The sequence below is a fragment of the Anabrus simplex genome, chromosome 2 (assembly GCF_040414725.1).
Source record: "Anabrus simplex isolate iqAnaSimp1 chromosome 2, ASM4041472v1, whole genome shotgun sequence".
Taxonomy (NCBI): domain Eukaryota; kingdom Metazoa; phylum Arthropoda; class Insecta; order Orthoptera; family Tettigoniidae; genus Anabrus; species Anabrus simplex.
In genome coordinates this window covers 138,879,003-138,898,447 of record NC_090266.1, presented here as the reverse complement: position 1 = coordinate 138,898,447, position 19,445 = coordinate 138,879,003, and the positions used below count along the sequence as shown (strand labels likewise).

General features: G+C 41.5%; 1 protein-coding gene across 1 annotated transcript in view; it reads right to left on the bottom strand.

Annotated features, from left to right (window-relative positions):
- The window catches only part of LOC136863940 (ribosomal protein S6 kinase delta-1), a 336,430-nt gene extending 328,368 nt beyond the window's left edge, over positions 1 to 8,062 (bottom strand). The window contains exon 1 of the mRNA XM_067140388.2: positions 7,735 to 8,062. Coding sequence (XP_066996489.2) covers positions 7,735 to 7,833 — 99 coding nt within the window. The 5' untranslated portion in view covers positions 7,834 to 8,062. The remainder of the gene's footprint in view (positions 1 to 7,734) is intronic.
- Positions 8,063 to 19,445: the final 11,383 nt, after the last annotated feature.

Sequence of the window (19,445 nt, the reverse complement as noted above, 5' to 3'; positions counted from 1 at the left end):
GAAAGATTACAGCTTTGTCTAACCCCTGTAAGTACCTTGAACCAAGAACTCATTCTACCATCAATTCTCACTGAAGCCCATTTGTCAACATAAATGCCTTTGATTGATTTTAATAATCTACATTTAATTCCATAGTCCCCCAGTTTGGTGAACATCTTTTCCCTCGGTACCCTGTCATATGCTTTCTCTAGATCTACGAAACATAAACACAACTGCCTATTCCTCTCGTAGCATTTTTCAATTACCTGGCGCGTACTGAAAATCTGATCTGGACAGCCTCTCTGTGGTCTGAAACCACACTGGTTTTCATCCAACTTCCTCTCAACGACTGATCGCACCCTCTCTTCCAAGATGCCAGTGAATACTTTGCCTGGTATACTAATCAATGAGATACCTCGATAGTTGTTGCAATCCTTCCTGTTCCCTTGCTTATAGGGTGGAATTACTGCTTTTGTCCAATCTCAAGGTACCTTACCAACACTCCACGCTAATTTTACTACTCTATGAAGCCATTTCATCCCTGCCTTCCCACTATACTTCACCATTTCAGGTCTAATTTCATCTACTCCTGCTGCCTTATGACAATGGAGTTTATTTACCATCCTTTCCACTTCCTCAAGCGTAATTTCACCAACATCATTTTCCTCCTCCCCATGAGCTTGGCTGTTTGCAACACCACCAGGATGATTTCCTTTTACATTGAGAAAATTTTCAAAATATTCCCTCCACCTCTCCAGTGATTCCCCGGGATCTATTATGAGTTCACCTGAATTACTAAGAACACTGTTCGTTTCCTTTTTCACTCCCTTCCTAAGATTCCTTATTACTGTCCAGAAATGTTTCCCTGCAGCTTGACCTAGCCTTTCCAGGTTATTCCCAAAATCTTCCCTTGACTTCGTTTTGGATTCAACAACTGTTTGTTTCGCTCTATTTCTTTCATCTTCTGCCTCGGCCCTTGTTTGTAGCCACATCTGATAAGCCTTCTTTTTAAGTTTACAGGCTGCTCTCACTTCATCATTCCACCAAGATGTTCGCCTTTTCCCATCTTTACACACAGTTGTTCCTAGGCATTCCCTTGCTGTTTCTACTATAGCATCTCAGTATGCCACCCATTCACTTTCTATATCCTGAACCTGCTTACTGTCTACTGTTCGAAACTTCTCACTAATCATATCCATGTACTTCTGCCTAATTTCCTCGTCCTGGAGATTTTCTAGCCTTATTTGTTTGCAGACAGATTTCACTTTCTCTACCCTAGGCCTAGAGATACTTAGTTCACTACAGATCAGATAGTGGTCTGTATCATCGAAAAATCCGCAAAAAACTTGTACATTCCTAACAGATTTCCTGAATTCAAAGTCTGTTAAGATATAGTCTATTATGGATCTGGTACCCCTAGCCTCCTATGTGTAGCGGTGAATAGCCTTATGCTTGAAGAATGTATTCGTAACAGCTAAACTCATACTAGCACAGAAGTCCAGCAAACGCTTCCCATTCCCATTAGCTTCCATATCTTCAACACATTTACCAATCACCCTTTCGTATCCTTCAGTTCTATTCCCAACTCTCGCATTGAAATCGCCCATTAGCACTATTCTATCCTTGCTGTTGACCCTAACCACGATGTCACTCAATGCTTCATAAAACTTGTCAACTTCATCCTCATCTGCACCCTCATATGGTGAATACACGGACACAATTCTTGTCCTAATTCCTCCAACTGACAAATCTACCCACATCATTCGCTCATTTACGTGCCTTACAGAAACTATGTTGCGTGCAATGGTATTCCTGATAACCAGCCCTACCCCAGACTCTGCCCTTCCCTTTCAAACACCCGTCAGGTACAATTTATAATCTCCTATCTCTTCCTCGTTATCTCCCATTACCCGAATATCACTTACTCCTAGCACATCCAGATGCATCCTCTTTGCTGACTCAGCCAGTTCCACCTTCTTTCTTCCATAAGCCCCATTAATATTGATAGCTCCCCATCGAATTCCATTTTGTTCGCCAAGTTGTTTCCAAGGAGTCCCTTGCCTGGCAAATGGGAGTGGGACTCCATTACTCCCATAGGTCCGAGGCTTGCTTAAAATGTTCTGAGCTCGGTAAATTCTCGAAGCAGGATGCTACCCTACTTGCACATAGTCCAAGTGAGGATCTCTCCTCCAACGGGTTATAGACCACTGGTGATTTGCATCGTCCTAGCCACCTGAGCACTATTTTTATTTTCATAATTACCTGTTATATTAATCTGCATGCCTCTTTTCATATGTTCTTTTGTTGATAATGTATTTTAAAGAAATATTTAATCACAATATTATGTCTGCTAGGAAAATGCTTTATGTGTGTGCTTCTTATAGAAAGTGATTTTATGATTAATTCCAATCATCACTGAGCTTAACTTAGGACTGTCGCCCAGGTGGCAGATTCCCTTCAATTGTTTACCTAGTATTCTCGTTAAAGATTTCAAAGAAGTTGGAAATCTATCGAACATTTCTCTTGATAAACCATTCCATTCCTCTTCCTGTAAATGGATATTTACCCCAGTTTGTTCCTTATATTTATCTTCCAACTTTATCTTCATAAAGTTAAATATTAGAATGAAATACATTATCAATAAATGGAAGCATGTGGAACTAAACGAGGTCACAGAGCTAGTTGCAAATAGAGGGTCGTGGAGATACTTAATCAACTCACAGAAGCCTGCAGATAGAAGGCTCAAGGTTCATAAGGAAGATGTGTGTGTATACGTGTATGGAAGCACGTAAAAGAGAATTAAGAACAACAGCAGGGAACGAAAATAAATCTGAATTAAAAAGACAAACAGAACCTGCATACCTTCTATTTCGGAGCGAACGCCTTGACCACTCTACCACGAGAATACTTTCCTAAACACTGCCTTACACGACTGGCGTAAGAAAATGTAAACATTAAAGTCTTGAGATTTTAAGCCCAATTGGTATTGATTTTGAACTTTATAGATTAATTTCACATAAATCATCGTCCATAACTCTACAAACTCCCCTTTTTAGGCTTGTTGGTGATAATCAGCAAATGCAAGCACTGGAAAATAAGAACTGAAATGAGCTTCATACATTTAACAATAGATAGCACCTCAGTCGAAAGCGATAAGTCTCTGAAAATCAGTCTACCCAACCCCGCATATCGGTGTCTGGCTCCGGGTAGCTACCTAACGCTTACGCGGAGATGGCAGCACGCAAGCTAAAGTATCAGCTGATTTACACTCCCGGGTAGTTTACCTTCTGCGTAGCTGCCATTTAGTGGATCAGTAGATGGTTGAACCGGCCCTTATTTATTTATTCTAATTTAATAATTACAAATACGGTAGAAAAGTCAAATTTATTGCAAATTGGCATAAGCCTAGCATAGGCACTCCACACACTCCGCTCGCTGTACACTGTGGCTCGGCGGCAGGTGATGCTCTCTTATTTATGTTCTCAGCTTAGTTCACGGGATTACTGGGCGAGTTGGCCGTGCGGTTAGAGTCGCGTGGCTGTGAGCTTACATCCGGGAGATAGTGGGTTTGAATCCCACTGTCGGCAGCCCTGAAGATGGTTTTCCATGGTTTCCCATTTTCACACCAGGCAAATGCTGGGGTTGTACCTTACTTAAGGCCACGGCCACTTCCTTCCCACTCCTAAGCCTTCCCTATCCCATCGTCGCCATAAGACCTATCTGTCTCGGTGCGACGTAACGCAACTAGGAAAAAAAAAGTCACGGGATTGCCGACAAGAGCGTCTTTACAATCTGCCAGCTATCTGCAAACTTTTACAAACTGTTAAGGAAATGTCCAGGTTTCAGCTACTAAATTACATATTTTTCTTGCCGTGTGGGCAAGTATGCTCCGCAGCGATAGTTAAAGAGCGTCTCGAAGGAGTATAGCCCTGAAGGGGCTACTGTTCTCATGACAGAGCTTGGCCTGGATTTGCAAATATAGGTTACAGCTACTAAATTACATTTTTTCTTGCCGTGCAGGTAGTATGCGCCGCGGCGACAGTTAAAAGGTTACTAACAGAAGCGATTTAGGAATTCTGGGAATGAAGTCATGTCTGCCAATTGCTGTGCTCGTAGCTGGCCGGCTAATGGTCAATGGCGTGTGAAATCTTTCATTAGGTTATAAAAGTAAATGTACCTTTTTGTGCGGGGTTGTGGGTCCCTGGCATTCAAAATGAACACATTTCTCTTCTAAAAGGATCTTAAGGTAAAATTCATATATATTTCTTCACAAACTTATGTGTTATATACTAGATTTGTACCTGCAAATTTATGGGATTGTAAAAATTGTGGGGATTTAATAATATGAAGAGTATTATGTCATGTAAACACATTACGTATTCAAAATATGAATGCACTACGGCAACAAGACAGGGGTGCTTGTTTATCACAGTTGATGGACGACAGAGGGACAAGCAATGGGCACATGAGTAAACCATATAGGGCCTAATCATCACATTTGTCTCTCATTATCATCACGACAAGACAAATTTTAGAGAATAATTTGTGAGTGCTTCAAATGCAAAAAACATTGAGCGAGTTTAGAATGGAATGTGTATTGATCATTAAGGGGCTAGGGACATTTTGATCGAGACTGAAAAAAGAACATCAGAGCAAAAAGGACCACCACATCACCAAGGATTGACCATATAATGAACTGAAGTCACACATCTAGCCTGCTACTGTACCTGATGACAGAGAATTGGACATAAACAAGCAGTAGTTCCTAGCATGGTCAAGTGCAAATCATATTTTGAATATGTAATACTAGTGATCAAAGTATCCCAGAGGTGCTATAGAGAAAATGCATAGAAGAAACATGTCAGTGTTTTCCGGGCTTGTAGGCCATGCACGTGATGGTTCCGACATTTCACCGAAGACTGCACTTGGCATTATCAAGGGTTCCAACTGACTTTGATAGCAGCAAAGCTCACAGTGGAATGGAGTGGTATTGCAATTCCATCTTATTATTTAGTGTAAGCTATAATGCTCACCTATTGGTCCGCCATGTTGGAGAGGCGGTCGCTGATCGGCTGTTCTTCGGCCAATGATTGAAGCATTAAAGAGCCCGATGTACGTCACCCGGCCTTGGCGGAGACAGGCAACTGATCACCCATTGCTTTTTCTGGTCTGCCGTGGCATCGTGTCCTCTGTGATTTAAAGCTTTCAGGACTGGAAACCAGATTTTGTTTACCCATTCAGATTCCTCCTTACGGTTGAAACTGTTGGTGCTCTTCAGTATTTCAATGGCTTCCCTTTGTAGCCAGGAGTGACAAGATCCAGTGGTTGACAGAACTTTGGTGATGCTTTACTGTATGTCATGGCCTGCCAGCAGCAAGTATTCAGTGACTGATGATCTGTCTGCTTGTACCAGCTGTCTGTTATGCTCCTTCAGTCGTAGCCTGCACTATATAATGAGGTGAAATTGCAACACCACTCCAATCCTCAGCGAGCTTCGCAGCTATCAAAGTCAGTCAGAACCTTTGATAATGCAGAGTGCAGTCTTCGGTGAAAAGTGGGGATCATCACATGCTCCTGGACCACAGCCTACAAGTCCAGAAAACACTGACATGACTTGTAACGCCGGCTGTGAAAGCCTCAATTGCTACGTGCATAGAAGAATCATGTGTAGCGATACCTTAAGTCGCAGCAAGTAGAGATACTTCCTTAATGTTGGTTAGAGACCCAACGTCCGTTCCTACAAAGTATTCTTACTTATATAGAAGAATGAAAACAAATAAGAGTAAATCAGCGAAATGCAACCATCATCTGTGTTGCTCTTGGCCGGCCAAGTTTCCCATTTTCTCTGATAGAGCTCCCATTGTGTCTAGCCAAATGTCCGCCACATTCGGTAAAATAAGAAAATCAAAACATTTACTACTTGCGCAACTTTTTTTGCTATTTGCTTTACGTCGCACCGACACATATACGTCTTACGGCGACGATGAGACAGGAAAGGGCTAAGAGTGGGAAGGAAGCATCCACGGCCTTCATTAAGTCGCACTGACACATATACGTCTTACGGCGACGATGGGACAGGAAAGGGCTAAGAGTGGGAAGGAAGCATCCATGGCCTTAATTAAGGTACAGCCCCAGCATTTGCCTGGTGTGAGAATGGGAAACCATGGAAAACCATCTTCAGGGTTGCACACAGTGGGGTTCGAACCTACTATCTCCCGAATACTGGATACTGGCCGCACTTAAGCGACTGCAGCTATCAAGATGCGCAACTTTTAGTGATATTTGGTGTTACAGGGGTGAGGAGTGAGGGAGGTCATCTGGTTACGGTAATACTGCCAACTGAATGGAAATGAAATCTGAATTGAATCGATAATATGATCAATTGATATGAATTTTCTAAACTTTTATTATCTTAAGCCAACAACTGTGTCATACACAGTTACATAATATAACATTTTTCGATGTGAATCTTGTTTCTAGCATGAATTCTATAGTTTGGCTTTGCTGTGTAAACAACAACAGTACTAGTACGTAAAGTGTACGTCAGATGTCTCACAGCGACGCATAAGCGATTCACAGTTTGTGTTTCAAAGGTTCCCAATACAAATCTCGAAGATAACCGAGGTCTACTGATTCAGCACTATGGTGCCCATGTATCACAAAGTTGCGTGAGTAATAGAAATAGGCCTATTCATGGCATGACGGACGCGAGCTGCTGCTGCCACTTTTAAAAAGATTTCTGTTGTGTCGTTATTTGTCACAACCAATGGTTTTGTCTATAACAATGATCTAATCAATCCAGACCAATCGTTTTGTCACAGGATACTAGAGATCTGTACGCCGCTTCGCAAACTAACCTGCGGGTGTATGCCATCAGACCCTCTTTGTTTGAGGTGCAAGTATGAGGTCAGTGTTCATTAATGCTTTTCGTAAAAAGAGTAGGTTGTTAATGCAGCAACACTGGCAAGCCTGCTGAGTGTCTTGTGACATCGTCCGAGCCATGCAATGTTGAATCTCTAATGTATCTTTTACCCCCTGGGTACGGAAACATGCGTCAGAAACTGACCATCTGAATTAGTTTCCATTTTAGGATATTGTCATCTTCCAGTATCTAATTAAAGAATTACAGAACAACATAACGTTCCTCCAACGTGACTTTCTTCAACACTGTCAAATTAACTAGAAAATTGTCATTTAAGTAAGGACGAAAACAACACAGTAAACGTGAATACCATTACATTGCTTTGGTGAATTAATAATGACAATGTTAGCTTCCACCATTATGTTCAGTAGGTAACACATATACTCCTATATGTAATACCATAACTGTATTAAATAGCCTATAAAATATATTATTACTGCAAAACCACGATCTTACAGGGAGAAAAACAGTGTAGTAGAAACATAAAAATATATTCATCAGAACCGAAAGCTTCCCCCAATTATAAACCATGGAGAGTCCAGTGGGTGAGGAAGCTAAGTGTACGACTAGTTCCTACTTTCACGACTTTCTGACGGGTTGAACCGAGTGGCTTTTTACTGCCTAGAATAGCCAGCTCTCGGAATTTTCAAATCAATGATCACATACCGTACACAAGAAGGTCTAAATTATTACAAGTCTACAAGAAAAATCTGCGAGAATTACTACATCTGATGAAAACAATCCAAAGAAAGAGAATCCCAAACGAGTAACCGAGGAAAGTGAAAAATGTCAGCTATAATTTCAAAATATGATGTTGCTTTACTGGTACTTACGATTGAAGTGACTTTGTAAATAGTGAAACCTCTCTTGTGTTTCCTGGCATCGGAAACGATAAATCGCCTAACCCAGTTATCGTTTGAGGAAGTTGTCATTTTTTTATGATCGACTGTGATTCATTGAACAACCTAACCTCCTTACGTCAAAACTATCTAGCGACCAGATAAAATACAATTCAGTTCGAAGTTAACACACTAAATGTGAACATCGCAGGAGAAATTGTTCTTGTTTCGATGCAGATATGACCATAGAGCATTAACGTTAACAAATTTTAAAACAAAACATAGCCTCTTCGGTATGTTAGGCAAATAACACTCCCTCTCACACTCCCGCAAGTATACACATTGAGCGCGATGCTCTCTTCTTTCGTAATATCGCCCAAACGCGATGCTCTCAAATATACCTTTACATGACAAACACATACAATTCTCGCAACAATATTGAATAATGCAAAGAATGCTATAGAGTTCAGGATCTAAGTAATTACATGCCCTTAATTGTGACGGCAGTAAGGCAAATAATTTTTCGTTAATAGGTCATTACAATCAATGTCGATAATTAATATACCCTGCTGACAAAATATAGATACAAATGTATACAAGGATGCAATTAAATTCCATATGAAAAGCTGCAATTGACTTAAATGGAGATTACTGCACGGTAATTAGCATCCATACCTTGTGCCCTCGGGGAAGCCTGTTAACCACTAGAGGGCGCATCCCCGGGTGGTGGATAAGGGTCCCTACAATTCAGTAGGGCTGGTTGTAATATCCAACACAACCCGCGGTCAACAGGCCGCTAACTTTTAGAGAGCGGCAGGCTGCCTGCCCACGACTGCAATGCTGCGAGCCTCTGCACACCCAGGGCTCATGCTCATATGCGGCGCTCAGTAATGTTGGTAACCGCTCGCCCTTACTCGGGCGTGAGAATGTAGTGTCGTACGCCTCTCGTACGGTCCTGCCGCCCTCGGCAGTGGACAAAGTGGAGATGTGACGACGGATGGTGAAGGGACCCGATCCCTAGTGAAGGCGCGCCCGGCCGGGTGAGAGCCCGTGCTCGGCGGCCTATGAAATTTTAGTTGGCAGCTACTCGGCCGGCCAGCGGAGCAAAGCAAGTCTGTGTCCCGCAGGCCACACTCGTCGGCGGCGGGCTACGACGCTCGGTTTCGGCCCTCGAGCCAGCCAGCTCCCTGGTTGATCCTGCCAGTAGTCATATGCGTGTCCCAAAGATTAATCCATGTATGTCTCAGTGCAAGCCAAATTAAGGTGAAACCGCGAATGGCTCATTAAATCAGTTATGGTTCCTTAGATAGTACCACTTTACTTGGATAACTGTGGTAATTCTAGAGCTAATACCTGCAAACAGAGTCCCGACCAGAAGTGGAAGGGACGCTTTTATTAGATCAAAATCAATCGGTCGGCTCGTCCGGTACGTTTGCCTTGGTGACTCTGAATAACTTTGGGCTGATCGCACGGTCCTCGTACCGGCGACGCATCTTTCAAATGTCTGCCTTATCGACTGTCGATGGTAGGTTCTGCGCCTACCATGGTTGTAACGGGTAACGGCGAAACAGGGTTCGATTCCGGAGAGGGAGCATGAGAAACGCCTACCACATCCAAGGAAGGCAGCAGGCGCGCAAATTACCCAGTCCCGGCACGGGGAGGTAGTGACAAAAAATAACGATACGGGACTCATCCGAGGCCCTGTAATCGGGATGAGTACACTTTAAATCCTTTAACGAGTATCCATTGGAGGGCAAGTCTGGTGCCAGCAGCCGCGGTAATTCCAGCTCCAATAGCGTATATTAAAGTTGTTGCGGTTAAAAAGTTCGTAGTTGGATTTGTGTCTCACGCTGTCGGTTCATCGCTCGTCGGTGTCTAACTGGCATGGTTCGTGGGACGTCCTGCCGGTGGTGGCGAGTCAAAAGCGCGCGGCCGCCGTGGTTATCCGCGTGCGGTTCCTGCGCGCCGTAGGTGGACCCCGATGAAATCCTACCGCGGTGCTCTTCATTGAGTGTCGAGGTGGGCCGGCGCGTTTACTTTGAACAAATTAGAGTGCTTAAAGCAGTCCCGCTGCGCCTGAATACTGAGTGGATGGAATAATGGAATAGGACCTCGGTTCTATTTTGTTGGTTTTCGGAACCCGAGGTAATGATTAATAGGGACAGGCGGGGGCATTCGTATTGCGACGTTAGAGGTGAATTTCTTGGATCGTCGCAAGACGGACCGAAGCGAAAGCATTTGCCAAGTATGTTTTCATTAATCAAGAACGTAAGTTAGAGATTCGAAGGCGATCAGATACCGCCCTAGTTTTAACCATAAACGATGCCAGCTAGCGATCCGCCGAAGTACCTCCGATGACTCGGCGGGCAGCTCCCTGGAAACCAAAGCTTTTGGGCTCCGGGGGAAGTATGGTTGCAAAGCTGAAACTTAAAGGAATTGATGGAAGGGCACCATCAGGAGTGGAGCCTGCGTCTTAATTTGACTCAACACGGGAAAACTTACCAGGTCCGGACACCGGAAGGATTGACAGATTGAGAGCTCTTTCTTGATTCGGTGGGTGGTGGTGCATGGCCGTTCTTAGTTGGTGGAGCGATTTGTCTGGTTAATTCCGATAACGAACGAGACTCTAGCCTGCTAAATAGTCGCATCCGGTATCCGTTCGTGCTACCGGCGACAACACATCTTCTTAGAAGGACAGGCGGCTTCTAGCCGCACGAGATTGAGCAATAACAGGTCTGTGATGCCCAAATACTTGGATACCCTCTCTCCAGGGATCACAAATACGGGGGCCCAAGCCCAGAGTATGGCTGAAGATCCCAACGCCATCAGTGGCGGAGAAGGTGGACTTCGGTAAGGCATCTGTGGCGGAAGAGGTAAACTTGTAGAGTCTGTACTCCAGAGAAGCGGCTTCAGAAGGAGTCTGTACTCCAGTGGACCGGCCTAGAATAACACCTGGCTGTAGGTATAAAGTGCCTGTGGGAGTGGAGACCGCGTCGTCATAATAGCCTATGTATGGTATGGTACTAGGAAATCAACCTCGGAAAAGGCTACAGCGTTCCATGCTAAAAGCGACGTGCAGTTCTCAGGGTACTGGGGCAACTGTGAGAAATGGGCTACCAGTAACAAACATTAAGGTACCAATAGTAAATCTACTCATGAAGTAGGAGAAGGTGAAAATGTTGGGGCTAAGTGAAATGAAATGGAAAGGTAACGGAAGGAAGAAACTGAGGAAAGGATACGCATTATACCGGTACTGCAGTGGTGGCCAAGAGGCAATAAACGGAGTGGGACCAATCACTTCAAAGCGAATGGAGGAGTATGTTGAAGTGGTAGAATGTGTCAGTGACAGAATAATGAAGATTAGTCTAAAGATGAAGAATGAAGTGATGGACTTCATACGAGTATATGCACCACAGACGGGAAACAGGGAAGAAGATATTGAAGGACTCTTGGAGAAATTAGAAAGAGGAATTTCAGGTTTGGAAATGGTTATTATGTTCAGATCTGAATGCACAGGTCGAAAAAGAGTGACAAGGGAAGGACGGTCATTGGACCCTATGGATATGGGATAAAGAATCGCGAAGGAGAAGAACTAGTGGACTTCTGTTAAAGGAAAGGACTTATAGTGACGAATACATGGTTTCGAAAAAAACAAGAGGAAAATTGCGAGAAATAAGTGGGGTGACAAAAGAACAAAGTCAGTAATTGACTACTTTTTGGTGGAAACGACTAATCGCAGGAAGTTGGTGGATGTGACAGTTTTACCAGGAGAAAAAAACTGATGAGGACCATAGAGCTGTGGTGGCTAAATTACGGTTGGGAAAAATAGAAAACTACAAGAGATAAGAGATGGCAAAATAAAAGTAAGGAAATTGATAGTCAAAATGTACAGGAAGATTTACAGGAGAATTTGAAGCAACAAATCCCAGTTACTGAAGTGGAAAATGTAGAAGAAGAGTGGGCCAATTTTAAAAAGGCATTTGTTAGTGCAGCAGAGAGTACTTTTGGCAGGACATCTACAAAAGTGAAAGAAAAAGAGACACCGTGGTGGAATGAGGAAAGTAGTGAAAGTAAAGGGGAGAGCCTGGCGAGAATAAATCAGAGATCAAACAGAAGAAAGCAAAAGGAAGTGTCTCAACAGCAAACGGAGATGTGAGAAGGTGGTAGGGATAAAAAAGAACAGTTGGGAAGAATTTACATAAAAATGGAAGCAAATGTAAGTGGCAGTAAGAGGATACTTTATGGACTTATAAGAAGTAAGAGGACAGGAAGAGTTACTACAAACCTAGTGAAAAAGGAAGATGGGAAATTGTTAACACACCCAGCAGAGAAAAAGAGAAGATGGAATGAATATTTTGATAAGCTATTGAATGTGAACAAGTGTACAGGGGAGATAGAAGCAATGCACTGTGAGGACTCATTAACAACAGAGGATGATATAACAAAGCGGGAGGTGGAGTTAGTGGTACAAAGTATGAAGATGGGAAAAGCAACAGGGATGGATGAAATCAGTGTGGAAATTATAAAACCTGCTGGACCTGTTGGTATGCAATGTTTGTACCGATTACTATAGCGTATGTTGAAAGACAAATGTGTACTATAAGACTGAGAAAGGGATCATAATACCTGTGTATAGGAAAGCAGACAAGAAAGTTTAAGGTAACTATAGAGGAATCACACTTATATTGCATATGGTTAAAATATTGGAAAGGATATTATAAAGAAGAATGAGAAAAAATATTGAAGGAGAGTTACAAGAGGAAGAATATGGCTGCAGGAGTGGAAGATCTACAGTACACCCAGTTTTTAACATGAGCCAGCTGATGGAAAATAACTGGGAATATGGAAAGGATCTGGTCATGACTTTCATAGATATAGAAAAGGCATATCATAGTATCCCCAGAGAGAAAGTTTGGGAAACCATGGTTAAAAAGAGACCCGGAAGAGAAATATTAGAAATGGTGCAAGCACAGTACAACAACTGTGTTAGCAAAGTACTGACACTAGTTGGAAAGACAGAGAGGTTTAGGAATAAAACTGGACTAAGACAGGGGAGTGTGCTGTTACCTATTTTGTTTATTATGGTTATGGACTGTTGTATCAATGTAAAGACATAGATGATGAGGTTCTGGAACAAGAAGAGGCTCTTGATGCTGATAAAATGGGAGACCCAGATTTGAGGTCAGAATTCGACAGAGCCTTGAGAGACCTAAATAGGTCCAAGACACCTGGAATTGATGACATTCCCTATGAATTACTGACTGCTTTAAAAGAAACCAGCATAGCGTGTTTATTCCATTTAGTGTGTAAGATATATGAGACAGAAGTGCCATCCGATTTTCAGCAGAGTGTTGTTATACCTATTCTCTGAAAATCGGTGCTGACAGGTGTGTAAACTACCGCAATATTACTTTAGTATCTCACAACTGCAAACTTTTAACACGTATTATTTACTGAGGAATGGAAAGACAAGTTGTAACTGAGTTGGGAGAAGACCAATTTGGCTTCAGAATAAATACAGGACACGTGAAGGAATGCAGACTTTACGTCTGATCTTAGAGGATCGAATTAAGAACGACATGCAACATTCATGGCGTTCGTACATTAAGACAAAGCATTCGATAACGTTGATAGGATCAAGCTGTTGGGATTCTGAAGGTGATGATGTTATTCTTTACGGAGTACCATAATAAATGTTACAAGAATGTGAACAACTGCAAAATGACCTCGATAATGTTGTGAAATGGACAGTAGAAAATAGTATGATGATAAATGGGGGTTAAAAGTCAGGTTGTGAGTTTCACAAATAGGAAACGTTTTAATTACTGCGTCGATGGTGTAAAAGTTCCTTTTGGGGATCATTGTAAGTACATAGGCGTTAATATGAGGAGAAATATTCATTGGGGTAATCACATAAATATGATTGTAAATAAAGGGTACAGATCTCTGCACATGGTTATGAGGGTATTTAGGGGTTGTAGTAAGGATGTAAAGGAGAGGGCATATAAGTATCTGGTAAGACCCCAACTAGAGTACGGTTCCAGCGTATGGGACCCTCACCAGGATTACGTAATTCAAGAACTGGAAGAAATCCAAAGAAAAGCAGTTCGATTTAGTCTAGGTGATTTCCGACAAAAAATTGAAAAGTGGTACGAGGGTTGGAACAGAGTTCACTCAGCCTTGAGAGGTCAACTGAGTAGAGATAGATTTGATTCCCACCTCAACCATCCTGGAAGTGGTTTTCCGTGGTTTCCCATTTCTCCTCCAGGCAAATGCCTGGATGGTACCTAACTTAAGGCCACGGCCGCTTCCTTCCCTCTTCCTTGTCTACCCCTTCCACTCTTCCCATCTCCCACCAAGGCCCCTGTTCAATATAGCAGGTGAGGCCGCCTTGGCGAGGTACTGGTCATACTCCCCGGTTGTACCCCCCGACCCAATGTCTCAAGCTCCAGGACACTGCCCTTGAGGCGGTAGAGGTGGGATCCCTCGCTGAGTCCGAGGTAAAAGCCAACCCTGGAGGGTAAGCAGATTAAGAAGAAGAAAGAAGATTTCCGACAAATGTGTAGCGTTACAAAAATGTTGAAAAGTTTGGGCTGGGAGGACTTGGGAGAAAGGAGACGAGCTGCTCGACTAAACGGTATGTTCCGAGCAGTCAGTGGAGAGATAGCATGGAATGTCATCAGTAGACGAATAAGTTTGAGTGGTGTCTTTAAAATTAAGATAGATCACAATATGAAGATATTACTGGATATGAAGAGGACAAATTGGGGAAATATTCGTTTAGAGGAAGGGGGGTTAGGGATTGAAATAACTTACCAAGGGAGATGTTCAATAAAATTCCGATTTCTTTGCAATCATTTAAGAAAAGGCTAGGAAAACAACAGATGGGGTATCTGCCACCTGGGCGACTGCCCTAAATGCAGATAAGTAGTGAATGATCGGGATCAGGTATTGAGAACAAAGAATCATGAACAACCTGTATAGAAATCAGTCGGCAGTGAGTAGAATAGAAGTCTTTGAAAAAGAAGCAGCAATCCAGAAGGAAATGAGGCGAGGCTGCAGTTTGCCCTCCCCCCACACTCCATCCTTTTCAATGTTTACATAAAACAGGCCATAAAGGAAATCAAAGAGGAACTTGGGAGGGGAATAAAAACCAAGGAGAGGAAATCAAAATCCTAAAATTTGCTAATGACATTGTTATTTTATCTGAGACTACAGATGATCTGGAGAAGTTAGTGAATGGTATGGACAGAGCCTTGTGTAAGAAATATAAGATGAAAATAAATAACATCAAAAGAAGAGTAATGGAGTGCAGTCCAAAGAAGTCTGGTAATGCAGGAAATGTTAGATTAGGAAATGAAGTCTTAAAGGAAGTAGGTGAATATTGCTACGTGGGTAGTAAAATAACTAACGATGATAGAAGTAAGGAGGACATAAAGTGCAGACTATCACAAGTAAAGAAGGCGTTTCTTAAGGGAACCGGGAAGTATGATTGGCTCAAAAATGTCAATTTCGTTTCTGACCTTAAAATATTTCCAATATTTCCTGAAGAATTAGGTGTAGGGTAAGCTTGGCAATTATGGGCACCAGAAGATGTATGTTAATAAAAAGAGTACTAAAACAACTTCCAATTTCCTGGTAAAATACCTTGAAAACTTACAACCATTCCCATTCTAATAAAGCTTGAACCAGCCTCCAATCCATAGTGGTTTTTGTACTGTGTAGCTTCACAGCAAACCCTGCAACTGCCCATATTTGCCAAACTCTTAAGGTAATATGGGCATATTTGTCGGGAATATGGGCACAAGTTATTAAATCATAATTAGACTAACAGACATGATTACATTCATTTTGTATTACAACAAGGTGGTTGTATTGAACATGCACATATGAAAAAGGGGGTAAATATATAGTATAATTAAACACTGATCAAGAACAAATGCTACCAACGGAGTAGAACTAATACAATCAATCAATCAATATCAATCAATCAATCAATACTGATCTGCATTTAGGGCAGTCGCCCAGGTGGCAGATTCCCTATCTGTTGCTTTCCTAGCCTTTTCCGAAATGATTTCAAAGAAATTGGAAATTTATTGAACATCTCCCTTGGTAAGTTATTCCAATCCCTAACTCCCCTTCGTATAAATGAATATTTGCCCCAGTTTGTCCTCTTGAATTCCAACTTTATCTTCATATTGTGATCTTTCCTACTTTTATAGACGCCACTCAAACTTATTCGTCTACTAATGTCATTCCACGCCATCTCTCCGCTGACAGCTCGGAACATACCACTTAGTCGAGCAGCTCTTCTTCTTTCTCTCAATTCTTCCCAACCCAAACATTGCAACATTTTTGTAACGCTACTCTTTTATTAAGTTATCAACTAGGAATCACTTGTACTCTACTAGAAAATGTAAATAACATTAAACTGGCCTAAATAGTGTAATATAAAAATAAAAAGTATTAATCTAACAAAACTAACCACACGAAAGCATTCTGAGTCATAAATATTGACAAAGTTTTATTAACTACACTCGACACAATAGAAAGAATCACCTTCCAACTCTACGCAGTCCTCATGGAACCACGTAGCACATGAACCACAACACTTAGTCCACTTCTGCCCTTCATAATTCCCCTTATGCACAGGACAAATACAGGGAACTGTGTTTTTCCTTATGGCTTTACTCTCTGGCGCTATACCTCCTTTACTGGCTCCCAAGACAGGCCTGCATTGAAGCCAGACTTTCTTCAAGAGTAAGTTCCCTTGCTGAACACTTACGTCTTCCCCAGTTGCTAGTCGTCATCTTCAGTTGTAGAACTGGACTAATTTCCTTAAAAAGGGCTAGGTACTGCTCTCACTGGCGAAGAGAAAGGGACAGATGAAGGAAGTTAGGATGTTCCATGAAAGGACATGGTCTGTTCATCTTTCGACAAATACCGCTGCAAAGTTTGTCTAAGCAGATTATAAGTTCTAGATACTTGTAACTGGTTACAATCGCCATTTTCTACATCTATTACAGCACGCGACATATCCTCTTTATCCAATTACTGACGGATATCCGCTCGTTCATTCCTATTTTGCATCACATGGAAATATATATATAGCTTTTGAAACAACTTCGTGCTATAGTGTATATTAATCGATTAGCATTAAAAACGTAAAGATTGCTGTAAAAGTAAAGCTTACTATCTCACTCAGAGCGCATCACATAAATACAATGAAATTTGATGATGCCCATATTACCTACAATGTCATTGCCCATTTTTGCCGTAGTGACACTTTTAAGAATTTGGCATTACTGAGAAAGAACTAACTCCCAGCCGCGTGTCCACTCGCTACAACATATGCTGCACTAACCTTGAAAGCAGCCCATAATAACATTGAAAATAAACGTATTTTGCGCGTAGTGCTATACCTCCTTTACTGGCTCCCAAGACAGGCCTGCTCTGAAGCCAGACTTTCTTCAAGAGTAAGTAAGGGAACAGGGAACTGGAAATCAAGTAGGGATGACATAAAATTGTTAGTGTTGAACTGTAGAAGTATTGTAAAGAAAGGAATAGAAATGAGTACCGTAATTTAATAGATATATATTTACCAGATATTGTAATAGGAGTTGAATCATGCTGAGAAGTGATATAATGGATGCAGAAATTTTCTCACGGAACTGAAGTGTGTATCGTAGAGATAGGATAGGAATGGTGGAAGGGGGAGTATTCATTCTGGTGAAAGAAGAATTCGTAATCTACGAAAAAGTTATAGATGAGACACATGAAATTCTAGGTGTAAGGCTCATTTCTAAAGATAATAGGCAACTTGATATATTTGGAGTGTACAGACCGGGAAAGGGTAGCACTGAGACGGATTCAGAATTATTTGATAAGATAAGCAGCTATGTAGGAAACGACAAGGAAAGAAATGTGATTGTAGCGGGAGATCTGAATTTACCAGATGTCAATTGAGAAGGTAATGCGAATGACAGGAAGCATGACCAACAAATGGCAAATAAGTTAATATGGGAAGGACAGCTGATTCAGAAAGTGATGGAACCAACCAGAGGGAAAAATATCCTGGATGTGGTGCTGATAAAACCAGATGAGCTCTATAGAGAAACTGAAGTTATAGATGGTATTAGTGATCATGAAGCTGTTTTTGTCGTAGTTAAAAATAAATGTGATAGAAAGGAAGGTCTTAAAACTAGGACTATTATGCAGTACCATATGGCTGATAAAGCAGGCATGAGGCAGTTCCTAAAAAGTAACTATGATCGGTGGAAAACGGTAAATAAATATGTAAACAGACTCTGGGATGGGTTTAAAGAAATTGTTGAGGAATGCGAAAACAAGTTTGTACCTTTATGGGTGGTAAGGAATGGTAAAGACCCACCTTATTATAATAGAGAAATAAAAAGGCTAAGAAGGAGGTGCAGACTGGAAACAAATAGAGTTAGAAATGGAAGTAAGGAGAAATTGAAGGAACTTACTAGAAAATTGAATCTGGCAAAGAAGGCAGCTAAGGATAACATGATGGCAAGCGTAATTGGCAGTCATACAAATTTTAGTGAAAAATGGAAGGGTATGTATAGGTATTTTAAGGCAGAAACAGGCTCCAAGAAGGACATTCCAGGAATAATTAATGAACAAGGGGAGTGTGTATGTGAGGATCTTCAAAAGGAAGAAGTATTCAGTCAGCAGTATGAAAAGATTGTTGGTTACAAGGATAATGTCCAGATAGGGAAAGAGACTAAGGCTAAAGAAGTATTAAAATTTACGTATGATAACAATGACATTTACAATAAGATACAAAATTTGAATACTAGAAAAGCGGCTGGAATTGATAAGATTTCTGGCGATATACTAAAGAAAATGGGTTGGGATATAGTACCATATCTGATGTACTTATTTGATTATTGTTTGTTCGGAGGAGATATACCAGATGAATGGAGAGTTGCTATAGTAGCCCCTGTGTATAAAGGAAAGGGTGATAGACATAAAGCTGAAAATTACAGGCCAGTAAGTTTGACATGCATTGTATGTAAGCTTTGGGAAGGCATTCTTTCTGATTATATTAGACATGTTTGTGAAACTAATAACTGGTTCGATAGAAGGCAGTTCGGTTTTAGGAAAGGTTATTCCACTGAAGCTCAACTTGTAGGATTCCAGCAAGATATAGCAGATATCTTGGATTCAGGAGGTCAAATATATTGTATCGCGATTGACCTGTCTAAAGCATTTGATAGGGTGTGGATCATGGGAGACTACTGGCAAAAATGAGTGCAATTGGACTTGACAAAAGAGTGACTGAATGGGTCGCTATATTTCTAGAAAATAGAGAATTAGATTGGGTGAAGCTTTATCTGACCCTGTAATAATTAAGAGGGGAATTCCTCAAGGCAGTATTATCGGATCTTTATGTTTTCTTATATATATAAATGATATGTGTAAAGGAGTGGAATCAGAGGTAAGGCTTTTTGCGGATTATATTATTCTCTATAGAGTAATAAATAAGTTACAAGATTGTGAGCAACTGCAACGTGACCTCGAAAATGTTGTGAGATGGACAGCAGGCAACGGTATGTTGATAAACGGGGCTAAAAGTCAGGTTGTGAGTTTCACAAATAGGAAAAGACCTCTCAGTTTTAACTACTGCGTTGAGGGGCTGAAAGTTCCTTTTTGGGATTATTGTAACTATCTAGGTGTTA